The 18,533-nt window shown below is 38.6% G+C and overlaps 1 protein-coding gene across 1 annotated transcript; it reads left to right on the top strand.

Moving 5' to 3' along the window:
- Positions 1 to 546: 546 nt before the first annotated feature.
- si:dkeyp-27e10.3 (UPF0606 protein KIAA1549) lies at positions 547 to 18,533 on the top strand. The gene is made up of 21 exons (XM_067392051.1): positions 547 to 649; positions 6,962 to 8,272; positions 9,702 to 9,790; positions 9,874 to 10,048; positions 10,367 to 10,497; positions 10,662 to 10,848; positions 10,941 to 11,000; positions 11,298 to 11,452; positions 11,533 to 11,710; positions 12,163 to 12,347; positions 13,183 to 13,388; positions 13,763 to 13,890; positions 15,008 to 15,022; positions 15,109 to 15,335; positions 15,513 to 15,742; positions 15,822 to 15,963; positions 16,043 to 16,396; positions 16,487 to 16,539; positions 17,477 to 17,604; positions 17,674 to 17,828; positions 18,303 to 18,533. The coding sequence occupies exons 1-21, from the start codon at positions 547 to 549 to the stop codon at positions 18,531 to 18,533; spliced, it is 4,443 nt and encodes a 1,480-aa protein (XP_067248152.1).

The following is an 18,533-nucleotide window of genomic DNA, read 5'->3' as shown; positions in this document are numbered from 1 at the left end:
TAAATTATCTACCTGGGAGATGCATCGTTCTATTACTAATTACTATGGACAAAATACAAAGAAAAAAAAATGACATTGGAAGAAAATTGTAAAAACTTAAAGTTCTTATTGAAATCATTGACCATTGGTATTTTGACACAGTTTAAGATGTTTCTGAGATCTCTTCTGAAAGTTTTAACACAGTTCTTTTTCTCAGAAGAAACATCTTCACAATATACAACATATTTTACAAGAGAATATATACATAGTATAGCAGAATGATGTTATTTGGCAAGAATGGACCCTAAAAAAACAACTAAAAACTGATTGATTGATGTTGGGAGGATGATGATGATGATGCCCTCAACTCATCTTATTATGAGCACTGAACTATAGGGATTTAGCTTTACTAGTCTCTAACAGATTATGTTTCCCCTTCTCGCAGCAATGTATAGAGGAAGGATACCAAGCGGGAAGACCTGTGGCTATCCGGGGGACATTTTATCAGGGTCAGATGGCCTGTCTTGAATAAGAAACAAGCAAAAAATGGACAGCTCCAATTCAAGGATGGTCCTGAGGAGCTCACGGCGTCTGCTGGGATGTTGTGTGCTTCTGCTCATGACCGTGATGCTGGTGGGCTTCATGCTGACGTCCAGCACAACCGTGGCAGGTATTTCATCATAGAGTGCATTGAAAGTTTGGCATTGCTTTTTGTCACTTCTGTCACATTTAATTTGGTTTCTTTGAACCTAGTGTGAGTCAATATCATAAATAGTATGTCTTTTCAATCACAGATGATCTGAACGTCAGAGTAATGGTGGGCGTTTGTACGAGTGATGCTCTCTTTGTGTGAATGACGTCTGTTGCAGTTAGAGGTGCAGAATGAATGGGATTCACAGTGAATTGTATTGAGACAGTTTCAACATTGAAGAGAGCGAATATCTGCCCACACAGTGACTTCTTGGATTGATATATGCTTGAAATTACATGCAGAGGATACAGCTCAGAAATGGTAGTTTTGTTTATTTTTTGGTTACTTTATTCTTCTACTTTCTACTTCTATTCTGCTTTAATCATTCTTTATTGGCATCAATAGTTCCATCAAAGAACCATTAACATACATGGAACCTTTCCATTCTACAAAAGGTTCTTTACAGTGGAAAAAGGTTCTTTAATTTATTAAAATGTTTGGTAACACTTTAGTATGGGGAACACATATTCACTATTTACTATGACTTTTGCCTCAGTAAACTCCTAATTTACTGCTTATTAATAATTGGCAATGCAGATGTTGTAGCATTTAAGTTTAGGTATTGGGTAGGATTAAGGGATGTAGAATAAAGTTATGCAGAATATGGCATTAATATGTGCTTTATAAGTACTAATATTATTTAAAGTGGGAAAAGGTTCTTTAGATCATCAGAGGTTTCCAAACTTTATTGTCAGCCAAACCTCTTGGATGTCAAATATTTACCCCTTACAATATTTTAGGTTAATATTAAATGATTTAACAACACATTTGCATGATCACTGTTCTCTGATGCTGATAATAATAATTAGTAGTTGCAGTGTTGCCAAGTCCGCTGTTTTCCCACGGATTTGGGCTACTTTCAGAGCCATGGGTTGTTTTTCATGTCCGCGGGTTGAAGCGACCCCAAATAGCTTGATATTTAGCACCTGGAATGCAAATTTTACCAGGGGATCTGGCCAAAAATGTGGATTTTACTCCCCCGGAACATGATTGGACTTGTTTTGGACTAGTTTTGACAATTGGGCCGGTTTTGTTGTGAAAACCTGGCAAACATGAGTAGTAGTAGTAGTAGTAGTAGTTCTAGCAGTAGTAGAATTTTAACTCTAATTTAAAAAAATAAAAGCAGAAATATATTACTGTTGTAAATTACACATGTACTAATAATTATTATTTGATCATTATAATAATCAAATGTGACTAGATAATTATTTAATTAGACTATACAGTTACTTAATTAAATTGCAGCCTTTGATGTGATAATCGCACTAAGCTATATTGCGATTATCATGCAGCTGCATATATTTATTTTAATTTACATTCAGTATAATTAATTATTAGTTTTTCATCAACTTACAAACCTCCTGCAGTTCCTTCACAAACCCCTGTTTGGGATGTTTAAAGGGTTAGTTCACCCAAAATTGTCATTAATTACTCAAATTCATATCTTTCCAAACCCATAAGACCTTCATTCATATTCAGAACACAAATTAAGATATTTTTGATGAAATCTGTGAGCTTTCTGGCCTCCGATAGACTGTTTAATGGTCTCTGCTGTTTATGTTGTAGACACAGTGCAGCACTTCCGATAATGCCGACTCATTGTTGGCTGGCTCCTGCGTCAGCATCACACGCATGAGTCGTGCTGCTCACGTGACCATTTTTTGGCCAATAATGAGCTGGCGTTATGGTGTAGAACCTGGAAGCGCTGCACTGTGTCTACTACGTAAACAGAGTAGGAGAATGACGCGAAAGAGAAGAAATTGTTGAATAAAGTCGTTATTTTGTTTGTTTTTTGCGCACAAAAAGTGTTCTCATCGCTTCATAAAATTAAAGTTGAACCACTGCAGTCACTTGAACTGTTTTAACAATGTCTTTACTACCTTTCTGGGCCTTAAAAGTGGTAATAACGTCACAGTCTGTCGGAGGCCAGAAAGCTCTCGGATTTCATCAAAAATATCGTAATTTGTGTTCCGAAGATGAAGTCTTACGGGTTTGGAACGACATGAGGGTGAGTACTAAATGACAAAATTTTCATTTTGGGGTGAACTAACCCTTTAACATGTTCTTTACACAAAGACAAAAACCTTCACTGAAAGGTTCTGAATGATTTTTTCTATGATATTTGCTGCAAAAAACAGCATTTGGAACCTTTATTTTTAAGATAGTCACTCAGTAACTGGAGATGTGCTGTGGTTGCGTTTGGCTGACAGCAGGCTGATTACCGTGAGCGTGTTTACGCAGGTTACACATCACTGTAAGACACACACACATAAACCCAGACAGATGGATGAGTGTCTCAACACTCTCTGAAATGGAAGACGCAACTTTCAAATGCACGTTTGCTCACCCACTTCATCAAATACTGGAAAGGAAGGCGGTTTATTAGGAGTCATACACCCCGGCAAGCCCACAGCTGTGATGGAAGTGTGTCCTGTGGTGTAACAAGCCCCCCATTAAAGCCATTGATCTTGCGTTGAGGAGTGGAGTCTCTCTCTCTCACACAATCTTTCTCTTTCTGTGGCTCTGCGGAATCTGATGGTCGGCATTGATGATTGGATTTAGTAACATCAAAGCTAAGTGGACTTCGGTCTGTAATAATGTGCTGCTATTCATAGACGCAGTTTCTCCTGTTTTCTCCTTTATGCCTGGGAATCTGTGTCAGTGTAATCATTGTACACGTGTACGTGAGCGCGTGAGCTCATTCTGTCGGTGTGAGAAATGCCTGTGTGCTTTCTCCGCTGCGTTTGTAGCATACTGATGAAGCGGTCGGCGTGTGACATACTCCTGCAACACACACACATGCAACACGCAGCATCACCATGGAAACACCTCGCCTGACCACGCCACAGAGCCATTCATAGGATGTGTGAGTGTGTGATAGGGTCTCTCTTTCCCCCTGTGTGAAGTTGTGTTCTCCATCGGGGATGCTCTGACAGTTAACCGAGTCTGAAGTTAATTACTGAAGTTATTTCGCATGGCGTTCCCCAGTGGTTCGTCCTGCAGTTTCAACACGCATACATTAGAGCCTTCATAGATGAGATGATGTACATGACCAGATTTCAAAAGGGATAATTTACCCAAAATTTAAAATTCTGTCATTATTTTCTCACCCTTATATTGAACCTTCTTTCTTCAGTGAAAGAAATATTTTGAGGAATGACTCAGTGTTTTAATTGTCCATATAATGAAAGTCAATGTGGTCCAAAGTTGTTTGGACGCCTACATTCTTTAGAATATTGTCTAATACACAATTCTTATATTTTCCTTATTTTGTGTAGATTTTTACTGTAGTGAAGTTACAAAAATGTGCATATTTGCTTATTTAAATGATGGTGAAATTGAGAAATTTACACATGAATAAGATCTAAACAGTGTTATTTTAGTATAATTGAGATAATATTATAGTTTTTATTAATATTTTGAATTATTTTATATTTTTCATTTTCATTTTAGTTAAAGGGGGCCTATTATGCCCCTTTCACAAGATGTAATATAGGTGGCCCCAGATTGTGTCTGTGAAGTTTCAGCTAAAAATACCCCAAAGATTTATTATATCTTCTCAAATTTGCCCCTATTTGGGTGTGAACAAAAACACCCAGTTTTTGCGTGTCTTCCTTTAAATGCAAATGAGCTGCTGAAACCGCGCTGAAAAGGGACGGGGCTACATAAGGTCTATGGGTCTGGTCAAAATAATAATTCTTCTATTTTAACCTCCATTGTGTCTTTTCAATTCATTGGCTATTTAATTTTTTTCTGTGTCATTGTCTAGGTATAAATTATCACCCAGATTCTTGCTGAAGTAGACGACATTGTCACATTTTGCACTGGCCAAGTTTGGTCCAGAGATTATAAACTTTATATAGTTATAAACTACAGCTATATAAAATATAGCAACATTTGCTGTCTGATGGTTGGCACACAGCTCCAGAAATATTTTATTTTTTTAGCGTTAACACTCGCTAAATAGACGGATTGCTATTTTTGACAAGTGTGTTTTAACAAGATGGAACAACGATATTTGGCCTGAGGAAACATGATAAGGCATGTCTATGTCTGCCACTGTCTGGTGCCACCATGAAGCCATTCGAATTCAGTTAAAGGTTCACCTTTGCTACTGTATATGTGATGTTGATTTCTTTCTCTCTGTGTCCTCAGCTAGTATGACACACTGGCCTACTAATGTCACTCAGCTGTCCTGTACTCTCCTGCTCCCCCACACTGTGCTGTTCAATCAGCCTCATTACCCACAAACCCTCTGTTCTACCCTCAGTGGCCCACAATGCCAATGAATCACAGTCACATTAATAAAAGGGCAGCTCTCATAGGCAGCCTCAGCACCATATGGCTCGTTGAAATAAAGAACAGTCATTTAAAGAGTCAACAGTGTCACATTTACTGCAATAATAAGACTTATAATATGAGTTTAGTTTAGCTGTTGTTATTTCAGTCCTTGCTAAACCATAATTGGGTCATGATTTCATGAAAATGGCAATTAATGTTTTATGCACTTTCACAAGCTGCATGGACAGTGGCCACTAGATGGCGGTGTGTGCATCCCAATATTCAGATTATGGGTTTTTAAACGGTTCTTCCTAAACCATCATCTGTATTAAAGATGCTCTAAGCGCTGTCACGCGTTTTTAGGCCAAAACATTTTTTTTCACATACAGCAAACATCTCCTCACTATCCACTAGCTGCCTGTCCCCTGAACACACTGTAAAAAATGCGGTCTCTGTAGTCGCCACAAGCTCCAAAAACGGCAACAAAAACAAACTGGTGCAGTCTGGACCACAAAACATAATAAACATGCTCCAGCCAATAACCGACAAGAATGATTTTAAATGTTCATTCATGACTGTTTCAGGAAGCACGGAGGGGAGGAGGAGGAGGAGGGAGGGTCCAGCTAGCCTCTGTTTTGTTTGACAACACTTCGAACGTCAACATTAAGTTACTCCACCCAGGATCGCTTAGAGCACCTTTAAGTAACATTTTGAGCTTCATTTTTTATATTTTCAGTTTTCATTCCAAAACATTATTTTAACCCAATACAGCAAGTCTGGAATTCATATGCTGTAAATATATAATTGAGTAAGTTGTAATATGAAGCATGTTGAGGCAAATATAAGCATCACCATAATGAAATATCGATAAATATCAGTGCTGTCAAATCGATTAATTGCAATAACATAAAAGTTAGTGTATATATATTAACAAACTTTTATGTTAGATGTGATTAATCACAATTAATCGATTTGACAGCACTAATAAATATACTTCTGTTTCAATCATGTGATCAAAAAGACTTCAGGCCCTATCATACACCTGGCGCAATGCAACGCCAGGCGCGACACAAGTGTTTTTTACTAGTTTCAGCCCAACGCAGTTATCATTTTCACATACAGCACCACGTTGTTTAAATAGCAAATGCAATCACACCCATCTGTTCGTCCATGGGCGTGCTGGTCTGAAAACGAGGTGTGTTCAGGCGCATTGTTGGCGTGTTGCTATTTTGAGGTAACTGCGCCATTGACCAAAAAAACCTGGTCTAAAGTCAATAGCACAAATTTATTTATTTATTTTTTGTTATTTAAAGGGCGTGTTATTAATAGGCGGGTGCACAAGACGCGTATACTCTGCTTGTTACACACACAGGAATGAGCAGCAGCACACAAACATACCAAATATTAAAAATAAAAGGATTATAATGTAAAAGATTATTATTTTGTACACAAAGATAAAATGCCTACATGTCATAATGGGTAGTCATTGCAGAATTTGCATTTGTGTGAATGAAATTGGCTAATTATTTGACCAATCGTGGTAATATATACATGCATTTAAACTGACTCGTCAGGTTGAGGGTGTCTGTATTCCACCATGTAAATATTAATCCGCCATGGTACAAGTGCACTTGGCTTTTAAATGTAGATTTAGATTGATTTAGATTAACTACATTAATTTAGCTGAATGTAAATTAGATTGATTGATTTAGATCTTACATTCACTTTAATACTCCTCCACAGAGCTAGTTCCTATAGAGAAGTTGTTAAAAATGACTGTGTCTTTGGCACAATCTGGGCTTTCCCTGTACTGTGTGTTATGAAAGATTTGGATGAGGTGTATTTACAGTCTGTCCTTCTGCTGTTTGCAAATATTGAATTTCTTGTGGTTTGGTTGTGTGCCATCCTGCAGAACACTCAAACTTTACTTCTGTTTTTTCCTTTCCCAAGTGGAGCTCCCATCCAGCATATCTAGAAGGAGCCTCAATCAACTTCCAACAAGAACACGTTCACCTCCTGCCTTATCTTCATCTTCATCATCATCTCCTCAGCGTTCTGAAAGAAGCAGGCGTCCAGCTCACACGCCACCAGGTGCCAAACATCCCTCGTCTCCTGGTCACCATGACAGTGCCTCCAGCATAGATCCCACCCCGTCCCTTGGCTCCGAAGGGTCGGGTAACTTAGGCGACGGGGCCCAGGGCATCCACTTGCTATTACGGCCCCCAGACCTTCTAACGCCCAGCCAGATGCCTCCTCTCCATGGCGACAGACCGCCTACGCCAGCCCCCCCGACCCTAGTGCCACCCGAAGACCTGTATCCCGCCCACTCCGCGGAGGTGGACTGGGGTTCCGGAGACTACCTGGAAACTCTTACATTCATGGGATCTGAAGGGGAGGAGTTTTCTCTCGTCACCACCCTCCCTACCCATGGATATGATCCGTATGATTCTGACGATGATGCCACAGTTAGCTACAACACAGCTTTCCCCTCTCGTCCCATACTGCCTCTCTCATCCAGAGACCTCCAGCCCAGCGCGACTGTAAAATATGGGACTAACTTAAGGACGGCCCATCCTACTGATCCCCGCCTTCCATTAGCTCCTGACTCTGCCCACACGAGCGATATGGAAGATGATTTGGATTTCGATTGGGCGGAGCTTTTTCCCATTGAGCCGACTGAAATGCTGCTTCCTGATATGAACAGTCTGGAATACTACAACACGTTGCAAGCCAAAGAGAATGCTAGTATTGCGAGGAATAGGACACACCCTTACATTACTCCCACGCACACTGTGGGAACCCCCCACACTACCACTGCAACTTTGGAAAAAGTCCCCGATCATATTGACCTGATGGCCCCTCAGCCCATCCCATCAGTGACCCCAACTCCACCCCAAAAACCTATGAAGCCTCCAGTCCCATCAACCACCGAGACCCAACGACCTCCTGAAGCCCCAGAGAAGGGTGTTCCTTCCATACCCACTTCCCATTGGGGCAAAACCCGGCCGTCAGTGCCACCACCTCCACCCGGCACCTCAGAGGGTCCAGTAATACAAGCCGTCACGCTGAAGCCCCCTGCTACGAAACCCCGTACGACCACCATCAAAACTACAACTACAACTAAAACCACAACTACCATGAGTCCCACCAGCCTCTCCACCAAAAGTCCACCGCCTACAACTCCCAGAATTCCTCTGTCCATCGCACCCCGACAGTATGTTTGCAACATTACCAAACCGGACATGTACCTAGTCCGAGTGGGTAAGACAACAAGATATTTTAATTTTGAGAAATTAAGCATGCACAATATATCGGTATCATATCAGATACTGGCCGATATTAATTTTCTCTATTTTTGCATTTGTTAATCACACTAATAATTTAATCATTTAAATTTAACACTTAAATAATTTAACACTGTTAAATGTAATTTTTAACATGTTGTGATGACTAATTTATCTTTTATTATTATTATTTCATTTTTTGTATTTTGTTTATTTATATATCTTATATATAATTTATAATTATTGTGCACACTAATTCCCTGTTTAGTTAATCTTTAAAGGTGCCCAAGAGTGCTTTTTCACAAGATGTAATATAAGTCTAAGGTGTCTCCTGAATGTGTCTGTGAAGTTTCAGCTCAAAATACCCCATAGTTTCTTTTTTTTATTAATTTTTTTAACTGCCTATTTTGGGGCATCATTAACTATACACTGATTTTGGCAGCGCCACACCTTTAAATCGCATGCTCCCTGCCACACGAGCTCTCGACTATATTACAATGCATTTACAAAGTTCACACAGCTAATATAACCCTCAAATGGATCTTTACAAGATGTTCGTCATGCATGCTGTATGCATGCTTCGAATTATGTGAGTAAAGTATTTATTTTAAATTTTTCCGTTTGATTCTGTATGAGTTTGAGGCTATGCTCTGTGGCTAACGTCTAATTCTACACTGTTGGAGATATTTATAAAGAATGAAGTTGTGTTTATTCATTATACAGACTGCACATGTTTAAAAATGAAAATAGCGACGGCTGTCTTGTCTCCGTGAATACAGTAAGAAACGATGGTAACTTTAACCACATTTAACAGTACATTAGCAACATGCTAATGAAGCATTTAGAAAGACAATTTACAAATATCACTAAAAATATCATGCTATCATGGATCATGTCAGTTATTGTTGCTCCATCTGCCATTTTTTGCTGTTGTTCTTGCTGGCTTACCTTGTCTGTGCACAGATCCAGACGATAATACTATCTTTCCTTGTGTAATGCCTTGAACATGGGCTGGCATATATGCAAATATTGGGGGCGTACATATTAATGATCCCGACTGTTACGTAACAGACGGTGTTATGTTGAGATCCGCGTGTTTTCCGGAAGTCTTTTAAACAAATGAGATTTATATAAGAAGGAGGAAGCAATGGGGTTTTAAACTCAATGTATGTCTTTTCCATGTACTGAACTCTTGTTATTTAACTATGCCAATATAAATTCAATTTTTGATTCTAGGGCACCTTTAAAAATAGTAATAATTTAAATGTAAAACTTAAATAATTTAACACAGTTAAATGTAATCTTTAGCATGTTGTGATGGTTAAAAAAATTTGTTTTAATTTATTTGTATAATCATACTTAATATATGTATATATCATCTCTTACGTCTTGTGTGACTCCTGCAGGCATGCCAAGTGGGTCATCCGTGGCATTTGCCAAAGCTCATGTGCGGGAGATTCTTCGACGAGAGTTCAACCGTTCAGTTGAGCTACAGGTCAGTAGCTTAAGATCACATCAGATCACACATCAGCATTTTATCTATAGGATCAGTGATATCAATCTGTGCTGTCCATCCAGGTCCTCAAAGCCCCGCCAAATTTCATCTTCCGGGCAGTGTCCGGTCCACTAGTGTACACTGCTATGTCCGTCATCAATGCCCTCCGCCAATCAGCACACAGCACTTCCTCTTCTACCATTTTATCCGTCACAACCATATATGCAGTGCCCGATTACAAACATCAGGTCCACACAGGTGAAAGAGACAACACAAACATATAATCAATATAACCAGTGAATGGCATGCTCACGTGTGGTTAAAGCAAAAAAAGGAAACATAAAAGTTAATTAATACATTTATTTTTTATTTAACATTATTTATTAGCAATAATTATAAAATAAATTATATAACTTTTTAAATAAATGTTTAATTATAAAAAAATAAATATTTTAATATTATTTTAATATTTAATTTTATTTTAAAAATAATTTAAACATATAATATAATTGTATAATTTAAATATTGTATTTATATTTTAAGAATGAGTGTTATATTAGTTTATTTTTCTTGCAGTGCTGCAGTTTGTCCCGAGTCATGTGGACGTGCGTTTGTGTAGCTTCAGTGAGCGTGTGGAGAAGGGGCTACTCATGGCGTACGCGGAAGTACGCAAGCGCTCGCAAGAAAATGGAAATTTCACAGTTCATGTATGTAAACCCTTTAGAACAACTGGCAGAGGCACATTCAAAATAAAACACACTGTTCTTTCATGAAAAGCATGTCAACAAAAATTTATTTTTCTCCTTTAGTATAATTCTGTATATTTCATATTTAAATTGTATTGATAATGCTGTATCATTGTTTTGTCTAGATTGTGAATATCACTAGTAGCCTTCCTAAGGGTCAGCGGCAACAGAAGGCTCCGGTGGACATCACCTTTGCGGTACGTGATTCTCAAGGCTTCCTAACGGGATCAGACGTGAGTGGCCACATGAGGCAGCTCAGCGCTGTGGAGTTCAGCTTCTATCTTGGTTTTCCTACCCTGCAGATCGCTGAACGTGAGTGACATATATACACACAGGCTCTTTGTCTTAATTTATTATAAACTTATTCCTTTATCACATATTTTATCTCAATTTTTGTCTTCCAGCTTTTCATTATCCTGAACTGAATGTGTCCCACCTTTTGCGCACATCCTGGGTGAAAACAGGTATGTAATATGATAAAATATTAATAAGTATTAAAGAAACAATATTATTTTTGAGGCGAGTTCTTATGTTATAAATCTTATAAATATTAACATTAAGTTATATAATTAATGAATGAATTAATTAATCAAATTAATTGGATTATTTTTTAAAGTCAGTATGATCTAATCTTTCTCATTGTGTAATGGTACAGTTAATTTCAGCACCTATAAATGTTTGTTATACTAAAAGATGGCAGGTAGATTTATAATAGACTATAAGTTACACATTTTCTCTCTTTTTTTGTGCATTTGCTCTAGTTTTACTGGGTGTGTTGGACCAGCGTGTGAATGAAAGGACATTCCAGGCCAAAATGGAGAGGCGATTAGCACTGCTGGTTGGAGAGGGACTTGGGATCGGGGTTAGCAATCGACGATGGAGAAGAGCTACTAGTATTGGCAACAACAGTGTACAGGTACATACAAACACACAAGTGTACACACTTTTTCTATCCTTCCCACACATGACATAAGTATGAACCCTGGTGTGCCTCAGATTGTTCGAGCGTCCCGTCTGGATGGCCCAGACTACCCACTGGAGCTGGTGTATTTTGTGGAAGCAGGGTCAGGAGAGAGACTGCCAGCCCAGGCCACTGCAGCCATGCTTAACAGACTGAACCTGCAGAGAGCTGCCATCGTACTGGGCTACCGAGTACATGGAGTTTTGGCCACACGTGAGTCAAAATTTTATAGACTAGGAAACGGCTTTAAAGGGGTCCTGACATGGATTTTTTAAAATAAACCATCTACTTGTTGAAGTCTGTACACAAACAAACTGCAAACAAATGCAAACAAACTGTTTAAACAGGACAAAGCGAACGTTCCTTTACGCTTCTATTTGTCTTATTGTGAGCAGACTCAAGCATCCATGTTTCCCTGTAGAGGCAGTCATATGCAAATGTATTTGTCCATGTGACATCAAAGATACCACAATATCCAAACAAGCCATTTTTGGAGCTTGGTTAAATGTTTTTTTTATAATGAAGAGGACATTTTAAGCTATGAAACTTGCAGGATGTTTTAATTGTACAAAGACCTCCTTTATGTCAAAAGCTCAAGTCATGACCCCTTCAAGACAATTTTTAAATAATCTTTTTGTGCTAAATATCCCCTTACTCTGTTTCAGCGGTGCAGAAGCTGGCCCTAACACCCTCTGAGACTCAGCCCAGTAACGTTTGGCTGATCATAGGAGTTGTGGTCCCAGTGCTGGTGGTCATCCTCATCATCATCATCCTCTACTGGAAACTGTGCCGCTCTGAGAAGCTGGAGTTTCAACCAGACGCCATGAGCACCATCCAGCAGAGACAAAAGGTTTGGGTCACTGAGTGTGTGTGTGAATGTGTTGCCCACTCATAGACACTACATGTGAAGGAGGTTTGTGACTGTACTCATTAGTACTCACCCATATCAAGGGCTTTTACGGAAAAATGGGCTAGATGCAACAGTCAGTTTAGCATGTTGTATCATATTTATTAGTGATGGGATGATTGATACTGGGGCCTCGATGCTCTGACACAGTTTTCAAAGCACTATTGTATCTCACACTGTACCAATGCTTGTATCGAAATGACAATACCATGTGATTGATGACATTTGAAGCTTCGAACGTCATGCAGCATCGGAGAGTCGAGACAGCTGGTTTGAAAAAAATCGGCGCTTCAGCTGATGCATAAAAGGAAAATGCATTTATGTTTTTTGCTGGGGTCTCAGAGACCCCGAACAGAACATAAGGGTTAAACAGCTCAGCCAAAATATTTTTTCAACTACACACATCAATTATGATCACATAATTGTATATTTTATATTATTGATCAATATGTGAATCCGTTGACCAGGTTACACATGACACGAGTGGTGGTCTCATTGTCACAAATTAATTTAGATGAGATTACATCAGATTTGATAGAACTGATTCAAGACAAGAGTGATTCTGTCACGGACTTCCGAAGCTTTTTCAAACCCTATCTGCTCAGCGATGGAGAAAACAAGTCTGACCACCAGATGTCGCTAATGCACACTGTGTTAAAAGCTTCGAGTAATGAACCTTTTTATCGGCACAATTTGATGAAAGCCTTAAATGCTTCAGAAAGCCTCGGTTTCCCATCACTAATATTTATTGTCCATTCATGTGTGTTTGTTATTTTAGTTGCAGCCTCCCAGCGTTAAAGGCTTTGATTTTGCTAAGCTACACCTGGGGCAGCACAGTAAGGATGACATCATGGTAATCCAAGAACCCTCCTCTTTACCTCCGCCTGTTAAAGAGGCCACGCCCTCAGAGGGCGGAGAATTGAACACTCCTAAATCGAAGAGCTCATCTACAAAAGCATCACGTGCAGCACGGAGAAGAGGCCGGTAAGGAATTGTATGTTTCGGATTGTATGTGAACAGGTTCTGTTTATATCAGTGTTATTTCAGTATTATTTGTACACTATTGTAGTTTTTATTAATATTTTAAATGATCTTTTTCAGTTTATTTGTTTAATTTTTATTATGCAACTCTCTTTTTTTTTTTTATTATTATTATTTGCATTATTTTTTTAAGTATTACAATTTATGTTTCATTTTCTTTTATTTCAGTTTTAGTTTGTATATATTTCCAGTTTGTAATCATTTCTAATATTCTAATATTTATCAAATATTTGTTTTATTTTAGCTTTTAGTTTTATTTAACAGTAACAACCATGGTTCATATGAGTTTTTAATCACACAACTTGTGTTTTTGTCAGATTGTCTCCATCTGATGGAGATTCGTTAGGAAGTGAAGCATCTAGCGGTAGAGAATCAGCTGAGGAGAGCACCAGACCTGCTGTGACGCCAAGTGACTGCAAACCCCAACATCGCAAGAGCAAGCATGGTACCGTTAACACATTTAACAGACCTACATAGATCATCTTACATTTCATCCAGTTGATTGGTGACAAACATGATGCAGGGCAACAACTCAACTTGATAAAGAGAGCCCTTTACTTCAACACTGAATGAATCGGACATTTGAACGAATCGAATAAATGACTTACTCAATGGTTTACTCATTTAGACATTTTCTGCCACCAACTGGCGGTTTTAGTTTCTTATTTAGTGTACCATATAATTAAAATAAATAATTTCCATATTAATAAAAACACATTAATACCCATTTAAAACCTATTATCTATTATCTAACCTATATCTCATTGCATTATTTATGCCATTGTAATTGCAGTGTAAATGATTCATGCCACCTCTGAGCTGCAGTTACAATTTGAAGAAGTTTTTGTTTTTCATGAGACTGACTTTTCCTACTTTTCCATATATTAGGGAGTCAATAAGTGCTCCCCTGCCACCATCTAGTAGTAATGTCATTTTTTTTTTTAAAGTGTTCATTTGCCTACAAGTTTTCCTTCATCTTTAAAAAAAGGCCTTAACTTTTAGTTTTACAAATCATCACATTAAAAATAACATTAAAATCTGATAATATTTAGCGCTTTGAACTGCAGGAAAAGTGTGAAGCACTTTAAAAAGTCCTTGAAAGTGGTTTAATTTTACTCTCTAAAGTTTGCATGAACCCTGAAATGAATAATGTAAAAGCATTTGACTATTTCTGCTACAATACCATGGTTTCAGTAAGCATTACTACATTAAATCCATGGTGATTCGTGGACTGGTGAGACTTAACTTGTTCGTTCATTGCACAGTGTTTCTCCTGGTTTCTGATATTTGTGATTTAGAGCAGAAAATTCTGCGCTGAATTTGAATGCTTTCCACTAGATCTCAAAGCGATGTTATTAATTATGCTGCAAATTCAAACGCTTTCTCACTGGATCTCCCATCATGATCAAGATAGGCACGCGAGTACCTGTTCTGCACTTTGGAATGATGTGAAAGGCTAAATTAAATTACATATCAAATGAAAGGAATTAAATATGACTATCAAATAAAATGAATGAAATTAAATTTCTTTCTCTCCTCCATTTATTCCCATGGTTCAACAGCAAAAAACAAACTTGGTAAGTTTCTTTACCCACAGTCATTTTGCATTCGCATATTGTTAGTTACAAATGCGTGACCTTTGACATCTGGCCTTGATGTTCAGGTACTCAGCCTGGAAGTGGTGTGGATGAGCAGTTGTCCTCATCATCCATATTTGAGCATGTGGACCGCCTGTCTCGAGGTTCGTCAGATGGAACACGCAAAGTGTCCAATAAAATACAGCTTATCGCCATGCAGCCCATGCCAAGCCCGCCCTCCTATCCACATAACCAAGCCCTGAGTCCCAACCTGACGGACAAGATGCCTGACGGGTCAAATGTCAACAGTGAGGTTAGCAAACAGGCTCACATCTTGCACACACACAGATACAGCATTCACATGATGTTTAACTTGTGTATAATGTGACATATTTTGCAGAATATTCATCAGTGAATTACATATGACTTGATTTCATGTCATCTTTAAGAAAACATTCATTACTTATTCCCATTCTTCCAACTGACGCAGATTCAAGTAGCCTTAAGGCATAAATCCGAGATTGAACACCATCGCAATAAAATCCGCCTGCGTGCCAAGAGAAAGGGCCACTATGATTTCCCCTCCATGGAGGACATCATGGCAGCATTCGCCGACAGCTCCGAGCAGCAGCGAGTTTATCAACAAGCTCAGGAGCAGATACACAAGATCCTGCATCCTGAGGAACACACACCTTCATCGTGCGGAGAACCACGCAAAAGGTCAGTGTAAATAAATCTTAGTTGCACTTTCCTAGTTTGCAATCTAAGAAAGTGAATGCAATTTGTTTGGGTTTTGCAGTTCCAGAGGAAAACGCTCTCCCAGGCACAGACAGAGACAAAATTTGAGTGGAAGCGGAAGTCTCAGAGACAAAGATCGCCTCATTACTGACGGAGATGCCACGTACAGGAAGTACCCCGGGGTGAACAATGTAGCCTATGTGGTAGGACACACACATGCATATATGTGATTTCACTGAACTAAAACACGCAAACTCACCATCACCATTTCTCTTCCTGTAGTCCGATGCAGATCAGCTCCCAGATGCAGAAAGCCCTTCTCCTACTGATGAGGTGTTTTTGGACCCTGGATCACCACCATCTGGCCCCGCCCCTGCTCCGCCCAGCTATGTTCCCCCTCAGCCAACCATCGAAGAAGCCCGGCAACAGATGCACTCCTTATTGGATGATGCTTTTGCTCTGGTCTCACCCTCTTCTCAAGGAAGCCCCGCTCCTCTAACGTTCACTGGCGTTACTGCGGTCACTGGCGTTGGAGGAATCAGCCCCGGTCAGCCCTCCAGCCCGTCCTCACGCCCTGCACGCCAATGGGGCTCCTCTTCTTACCCAGCAGCCCCTGCACACAGTCCTTTCTCTGCGGTGAGTGACTGTGGATATTTGAATGATAGAATTTGAATGCAGCTAATGTGAAATTTCATGTGAAATATTTCTTCTCTCTCTGCTCTGTAGAGGTATGCCGAATTAGGAATGTCTCCCACATCAGTCCAGGGTTTATTGCAGAGGTGAGGAGGATTCTGGGAGGTTTTATGAATAATCTAACAAGAACAGTCAGGGGGAAGGAGAAAACAGCAATTTAATATGTAAACATGATAAAGAAGGATTATGTTCCTTGTTAAACAAAAAATAATGCTGATTTGCAAAAAAAAAAAGGCCTATTATTACTTAATTGGATGATGTTCAGTTAAAAAATATCAATAAAAACTTTCCAGCACAGTTTTTTCACAAAATAAGAATGAAGATTTTTCAAATTATATATATGCAGTAACAAAAGCAGTAAAACGTTTTCAAAATGTAACATTTAACTTACAATCTGCAAAAGAATTGGAAAAAAAAGTTCAAATAATCCATTTAATGTCAAAGAACTTTAAAATAAATAAGTACAAATTAAAACACAAATTTTTTTGTTTGGATGTAGTAAACCACCCACAGATGTAGTAGAAAACATCTGGGTCTCCTTTGATTAAGACTACTTGATTTTACAAATTGTTGTGAAAAGCAAAACTGCAATGAAATGCACATCATATTTTGTTTTTTAGAATCAGCGCCCCAAAATTAGTAAGAAACAAGTATGGGATTTCTTGAATTGTTTGGTATTTTATTCATTATTTCTTTCTCCCTGATTCTCACAGGATATATTTCCATTTATTTTATTTAAAATGTATATATTTAAAATTAAATTTAATGCACATCATATTTTGTGAGAAAGTGTGATGTGCTAGAGCAAAACAGGCACTTTTTTTTGGAATCAGCACCCCAAAATTAGTAAGAAACAAGTACTGGATTTCATTCAGCAAATATGATGAAAGGTGGTGTTATCAGAGCAAAGAACAAGTCTGAGTAAACGAAAAACAAGCACGCCACTTTGTCTTCTAGTGCTTATCTATTGATCAGTTTTAGATATAATATGTACTTAGCAGATTGTTTGTATAATTTCCACAGGCAGGCGCAAGGCTCTGCATATCTGGCATCAGCAGAGATGCAGTCAGATCCTGGATACTCCAGCAGGGGACAGTATGGAGAAGAGATGCCATCGTCTTCTCGGCCACGACCAGTAGGGGGCAGCACAGGTAAAGGTCTTATTAGTTACATTTAAAATGTGGTTTATGTGCTATAATTGCTATGTGTTGTGTGTGTAGGTGCACAGCTGCATCAGCTGACACAAGTGGGCTTGTCAAGTCGGATTGGACTGTATCCTGGAGTTGGCCGTAGTGTATCTGGACCCTCGGGATCAAGCTGGGCTCAGTACCGTTCAGATGAGGAGATCTCCAGACCAGGATCCAACAGAGAGGCTGTAAATCAAACATGCATATTCATAATAACTTTTTCAGAATTGTACTAGTAAATATAATATGGGATGTTACAGAATCCGAAAACTGTGCTTTTGTAATTCCAAAGCACTGCAGTTTAGCTGCCAACAAATATACATATATTTATATTCAAATTTATATATATATATATATATATATATATATATATATATATATATATATATATGTGTGTGTGTGTGTGTGTGTGTGTGTGTATGTATATATAAAAATATATATATATATAAATATAAAAATAAAATATAAAATTGTTGGTATTTTATTCATTTCTCTCTCCTTCTGATTCTCACAGAATATATTTAAACGTAATTTATGAAAAATATAAATACATTAAAATATATACATATTTATATAGTGCATATTTAATTGAATTTAAGTTTGTGTTTTTTCCTGAATTGTTGGTATTTCATTATTTATCTCTCCCTCTCTGTTTCTCACAGATACTGACATTCCCAGAATACACTTCATCACCTGTATTCCAGATGCCCAGGACGTCCCTGCAGGATCCCACGACACCCCAGGCCCACCTGGAAGCCTCGAGCGCGGGGTACATTGGCCCCGAGGAGCGTTCTCCACCCCCTCACTCCTCTGCCTCTCTCATCAAGGCCATCAGGGAAGAACTGCAGAGACTTTCTCAGAAACAGGCTGCTGTTGTCAGCTACCACAGTTGA

Source organism: Chanodichthys erythropterus, chromosome 8 (assembly GCF_024489055.1).
Source record: "Chanodichthys erythropterus isolate Z2021 chromosome 8, ASM2448905v1, whole genome shotgun sequence".
In the NCBI taxonomy this organism is placed as follows: Eukaryota; Metazoa; Chordata; class Actinopteri; order Cypriniformes; family Xenocyprididae; genus Chanodichthys; species Chanodichthys erythropterus.
The sequence above is the reverse complement of the archived record's forward strand: the minus strand, read 5'-3'. Positions and strand labels throughout refer to the sequence as shown.

Excerpts from the sequence above, each read along its gene's own strand:
- si:dkeyp-27e10.3 (XM_067392051.1), top strand. The coding sequence starts at position 547 with ATGGTCCTGAGGAGCTCACGGCGTCTGCTGGGATGTTGTGTGCTTCTG. Across the intron at positions 10,049-10,366 it reads CAAACATCAGGTCCACACAG|TGCTGCAGTTTGTCCCGAGT; the intron begins GTGAAAGAGACA and ends TTTTTCTTGCAG. Across the intron at positions 10,498-10,661 it reads ATGGAAATTTCACAGTTCAT|ATTGTGAATATCACTAGTAG; the intron begins GTATGTAAACCC and ends TGTTTTGTCTAG.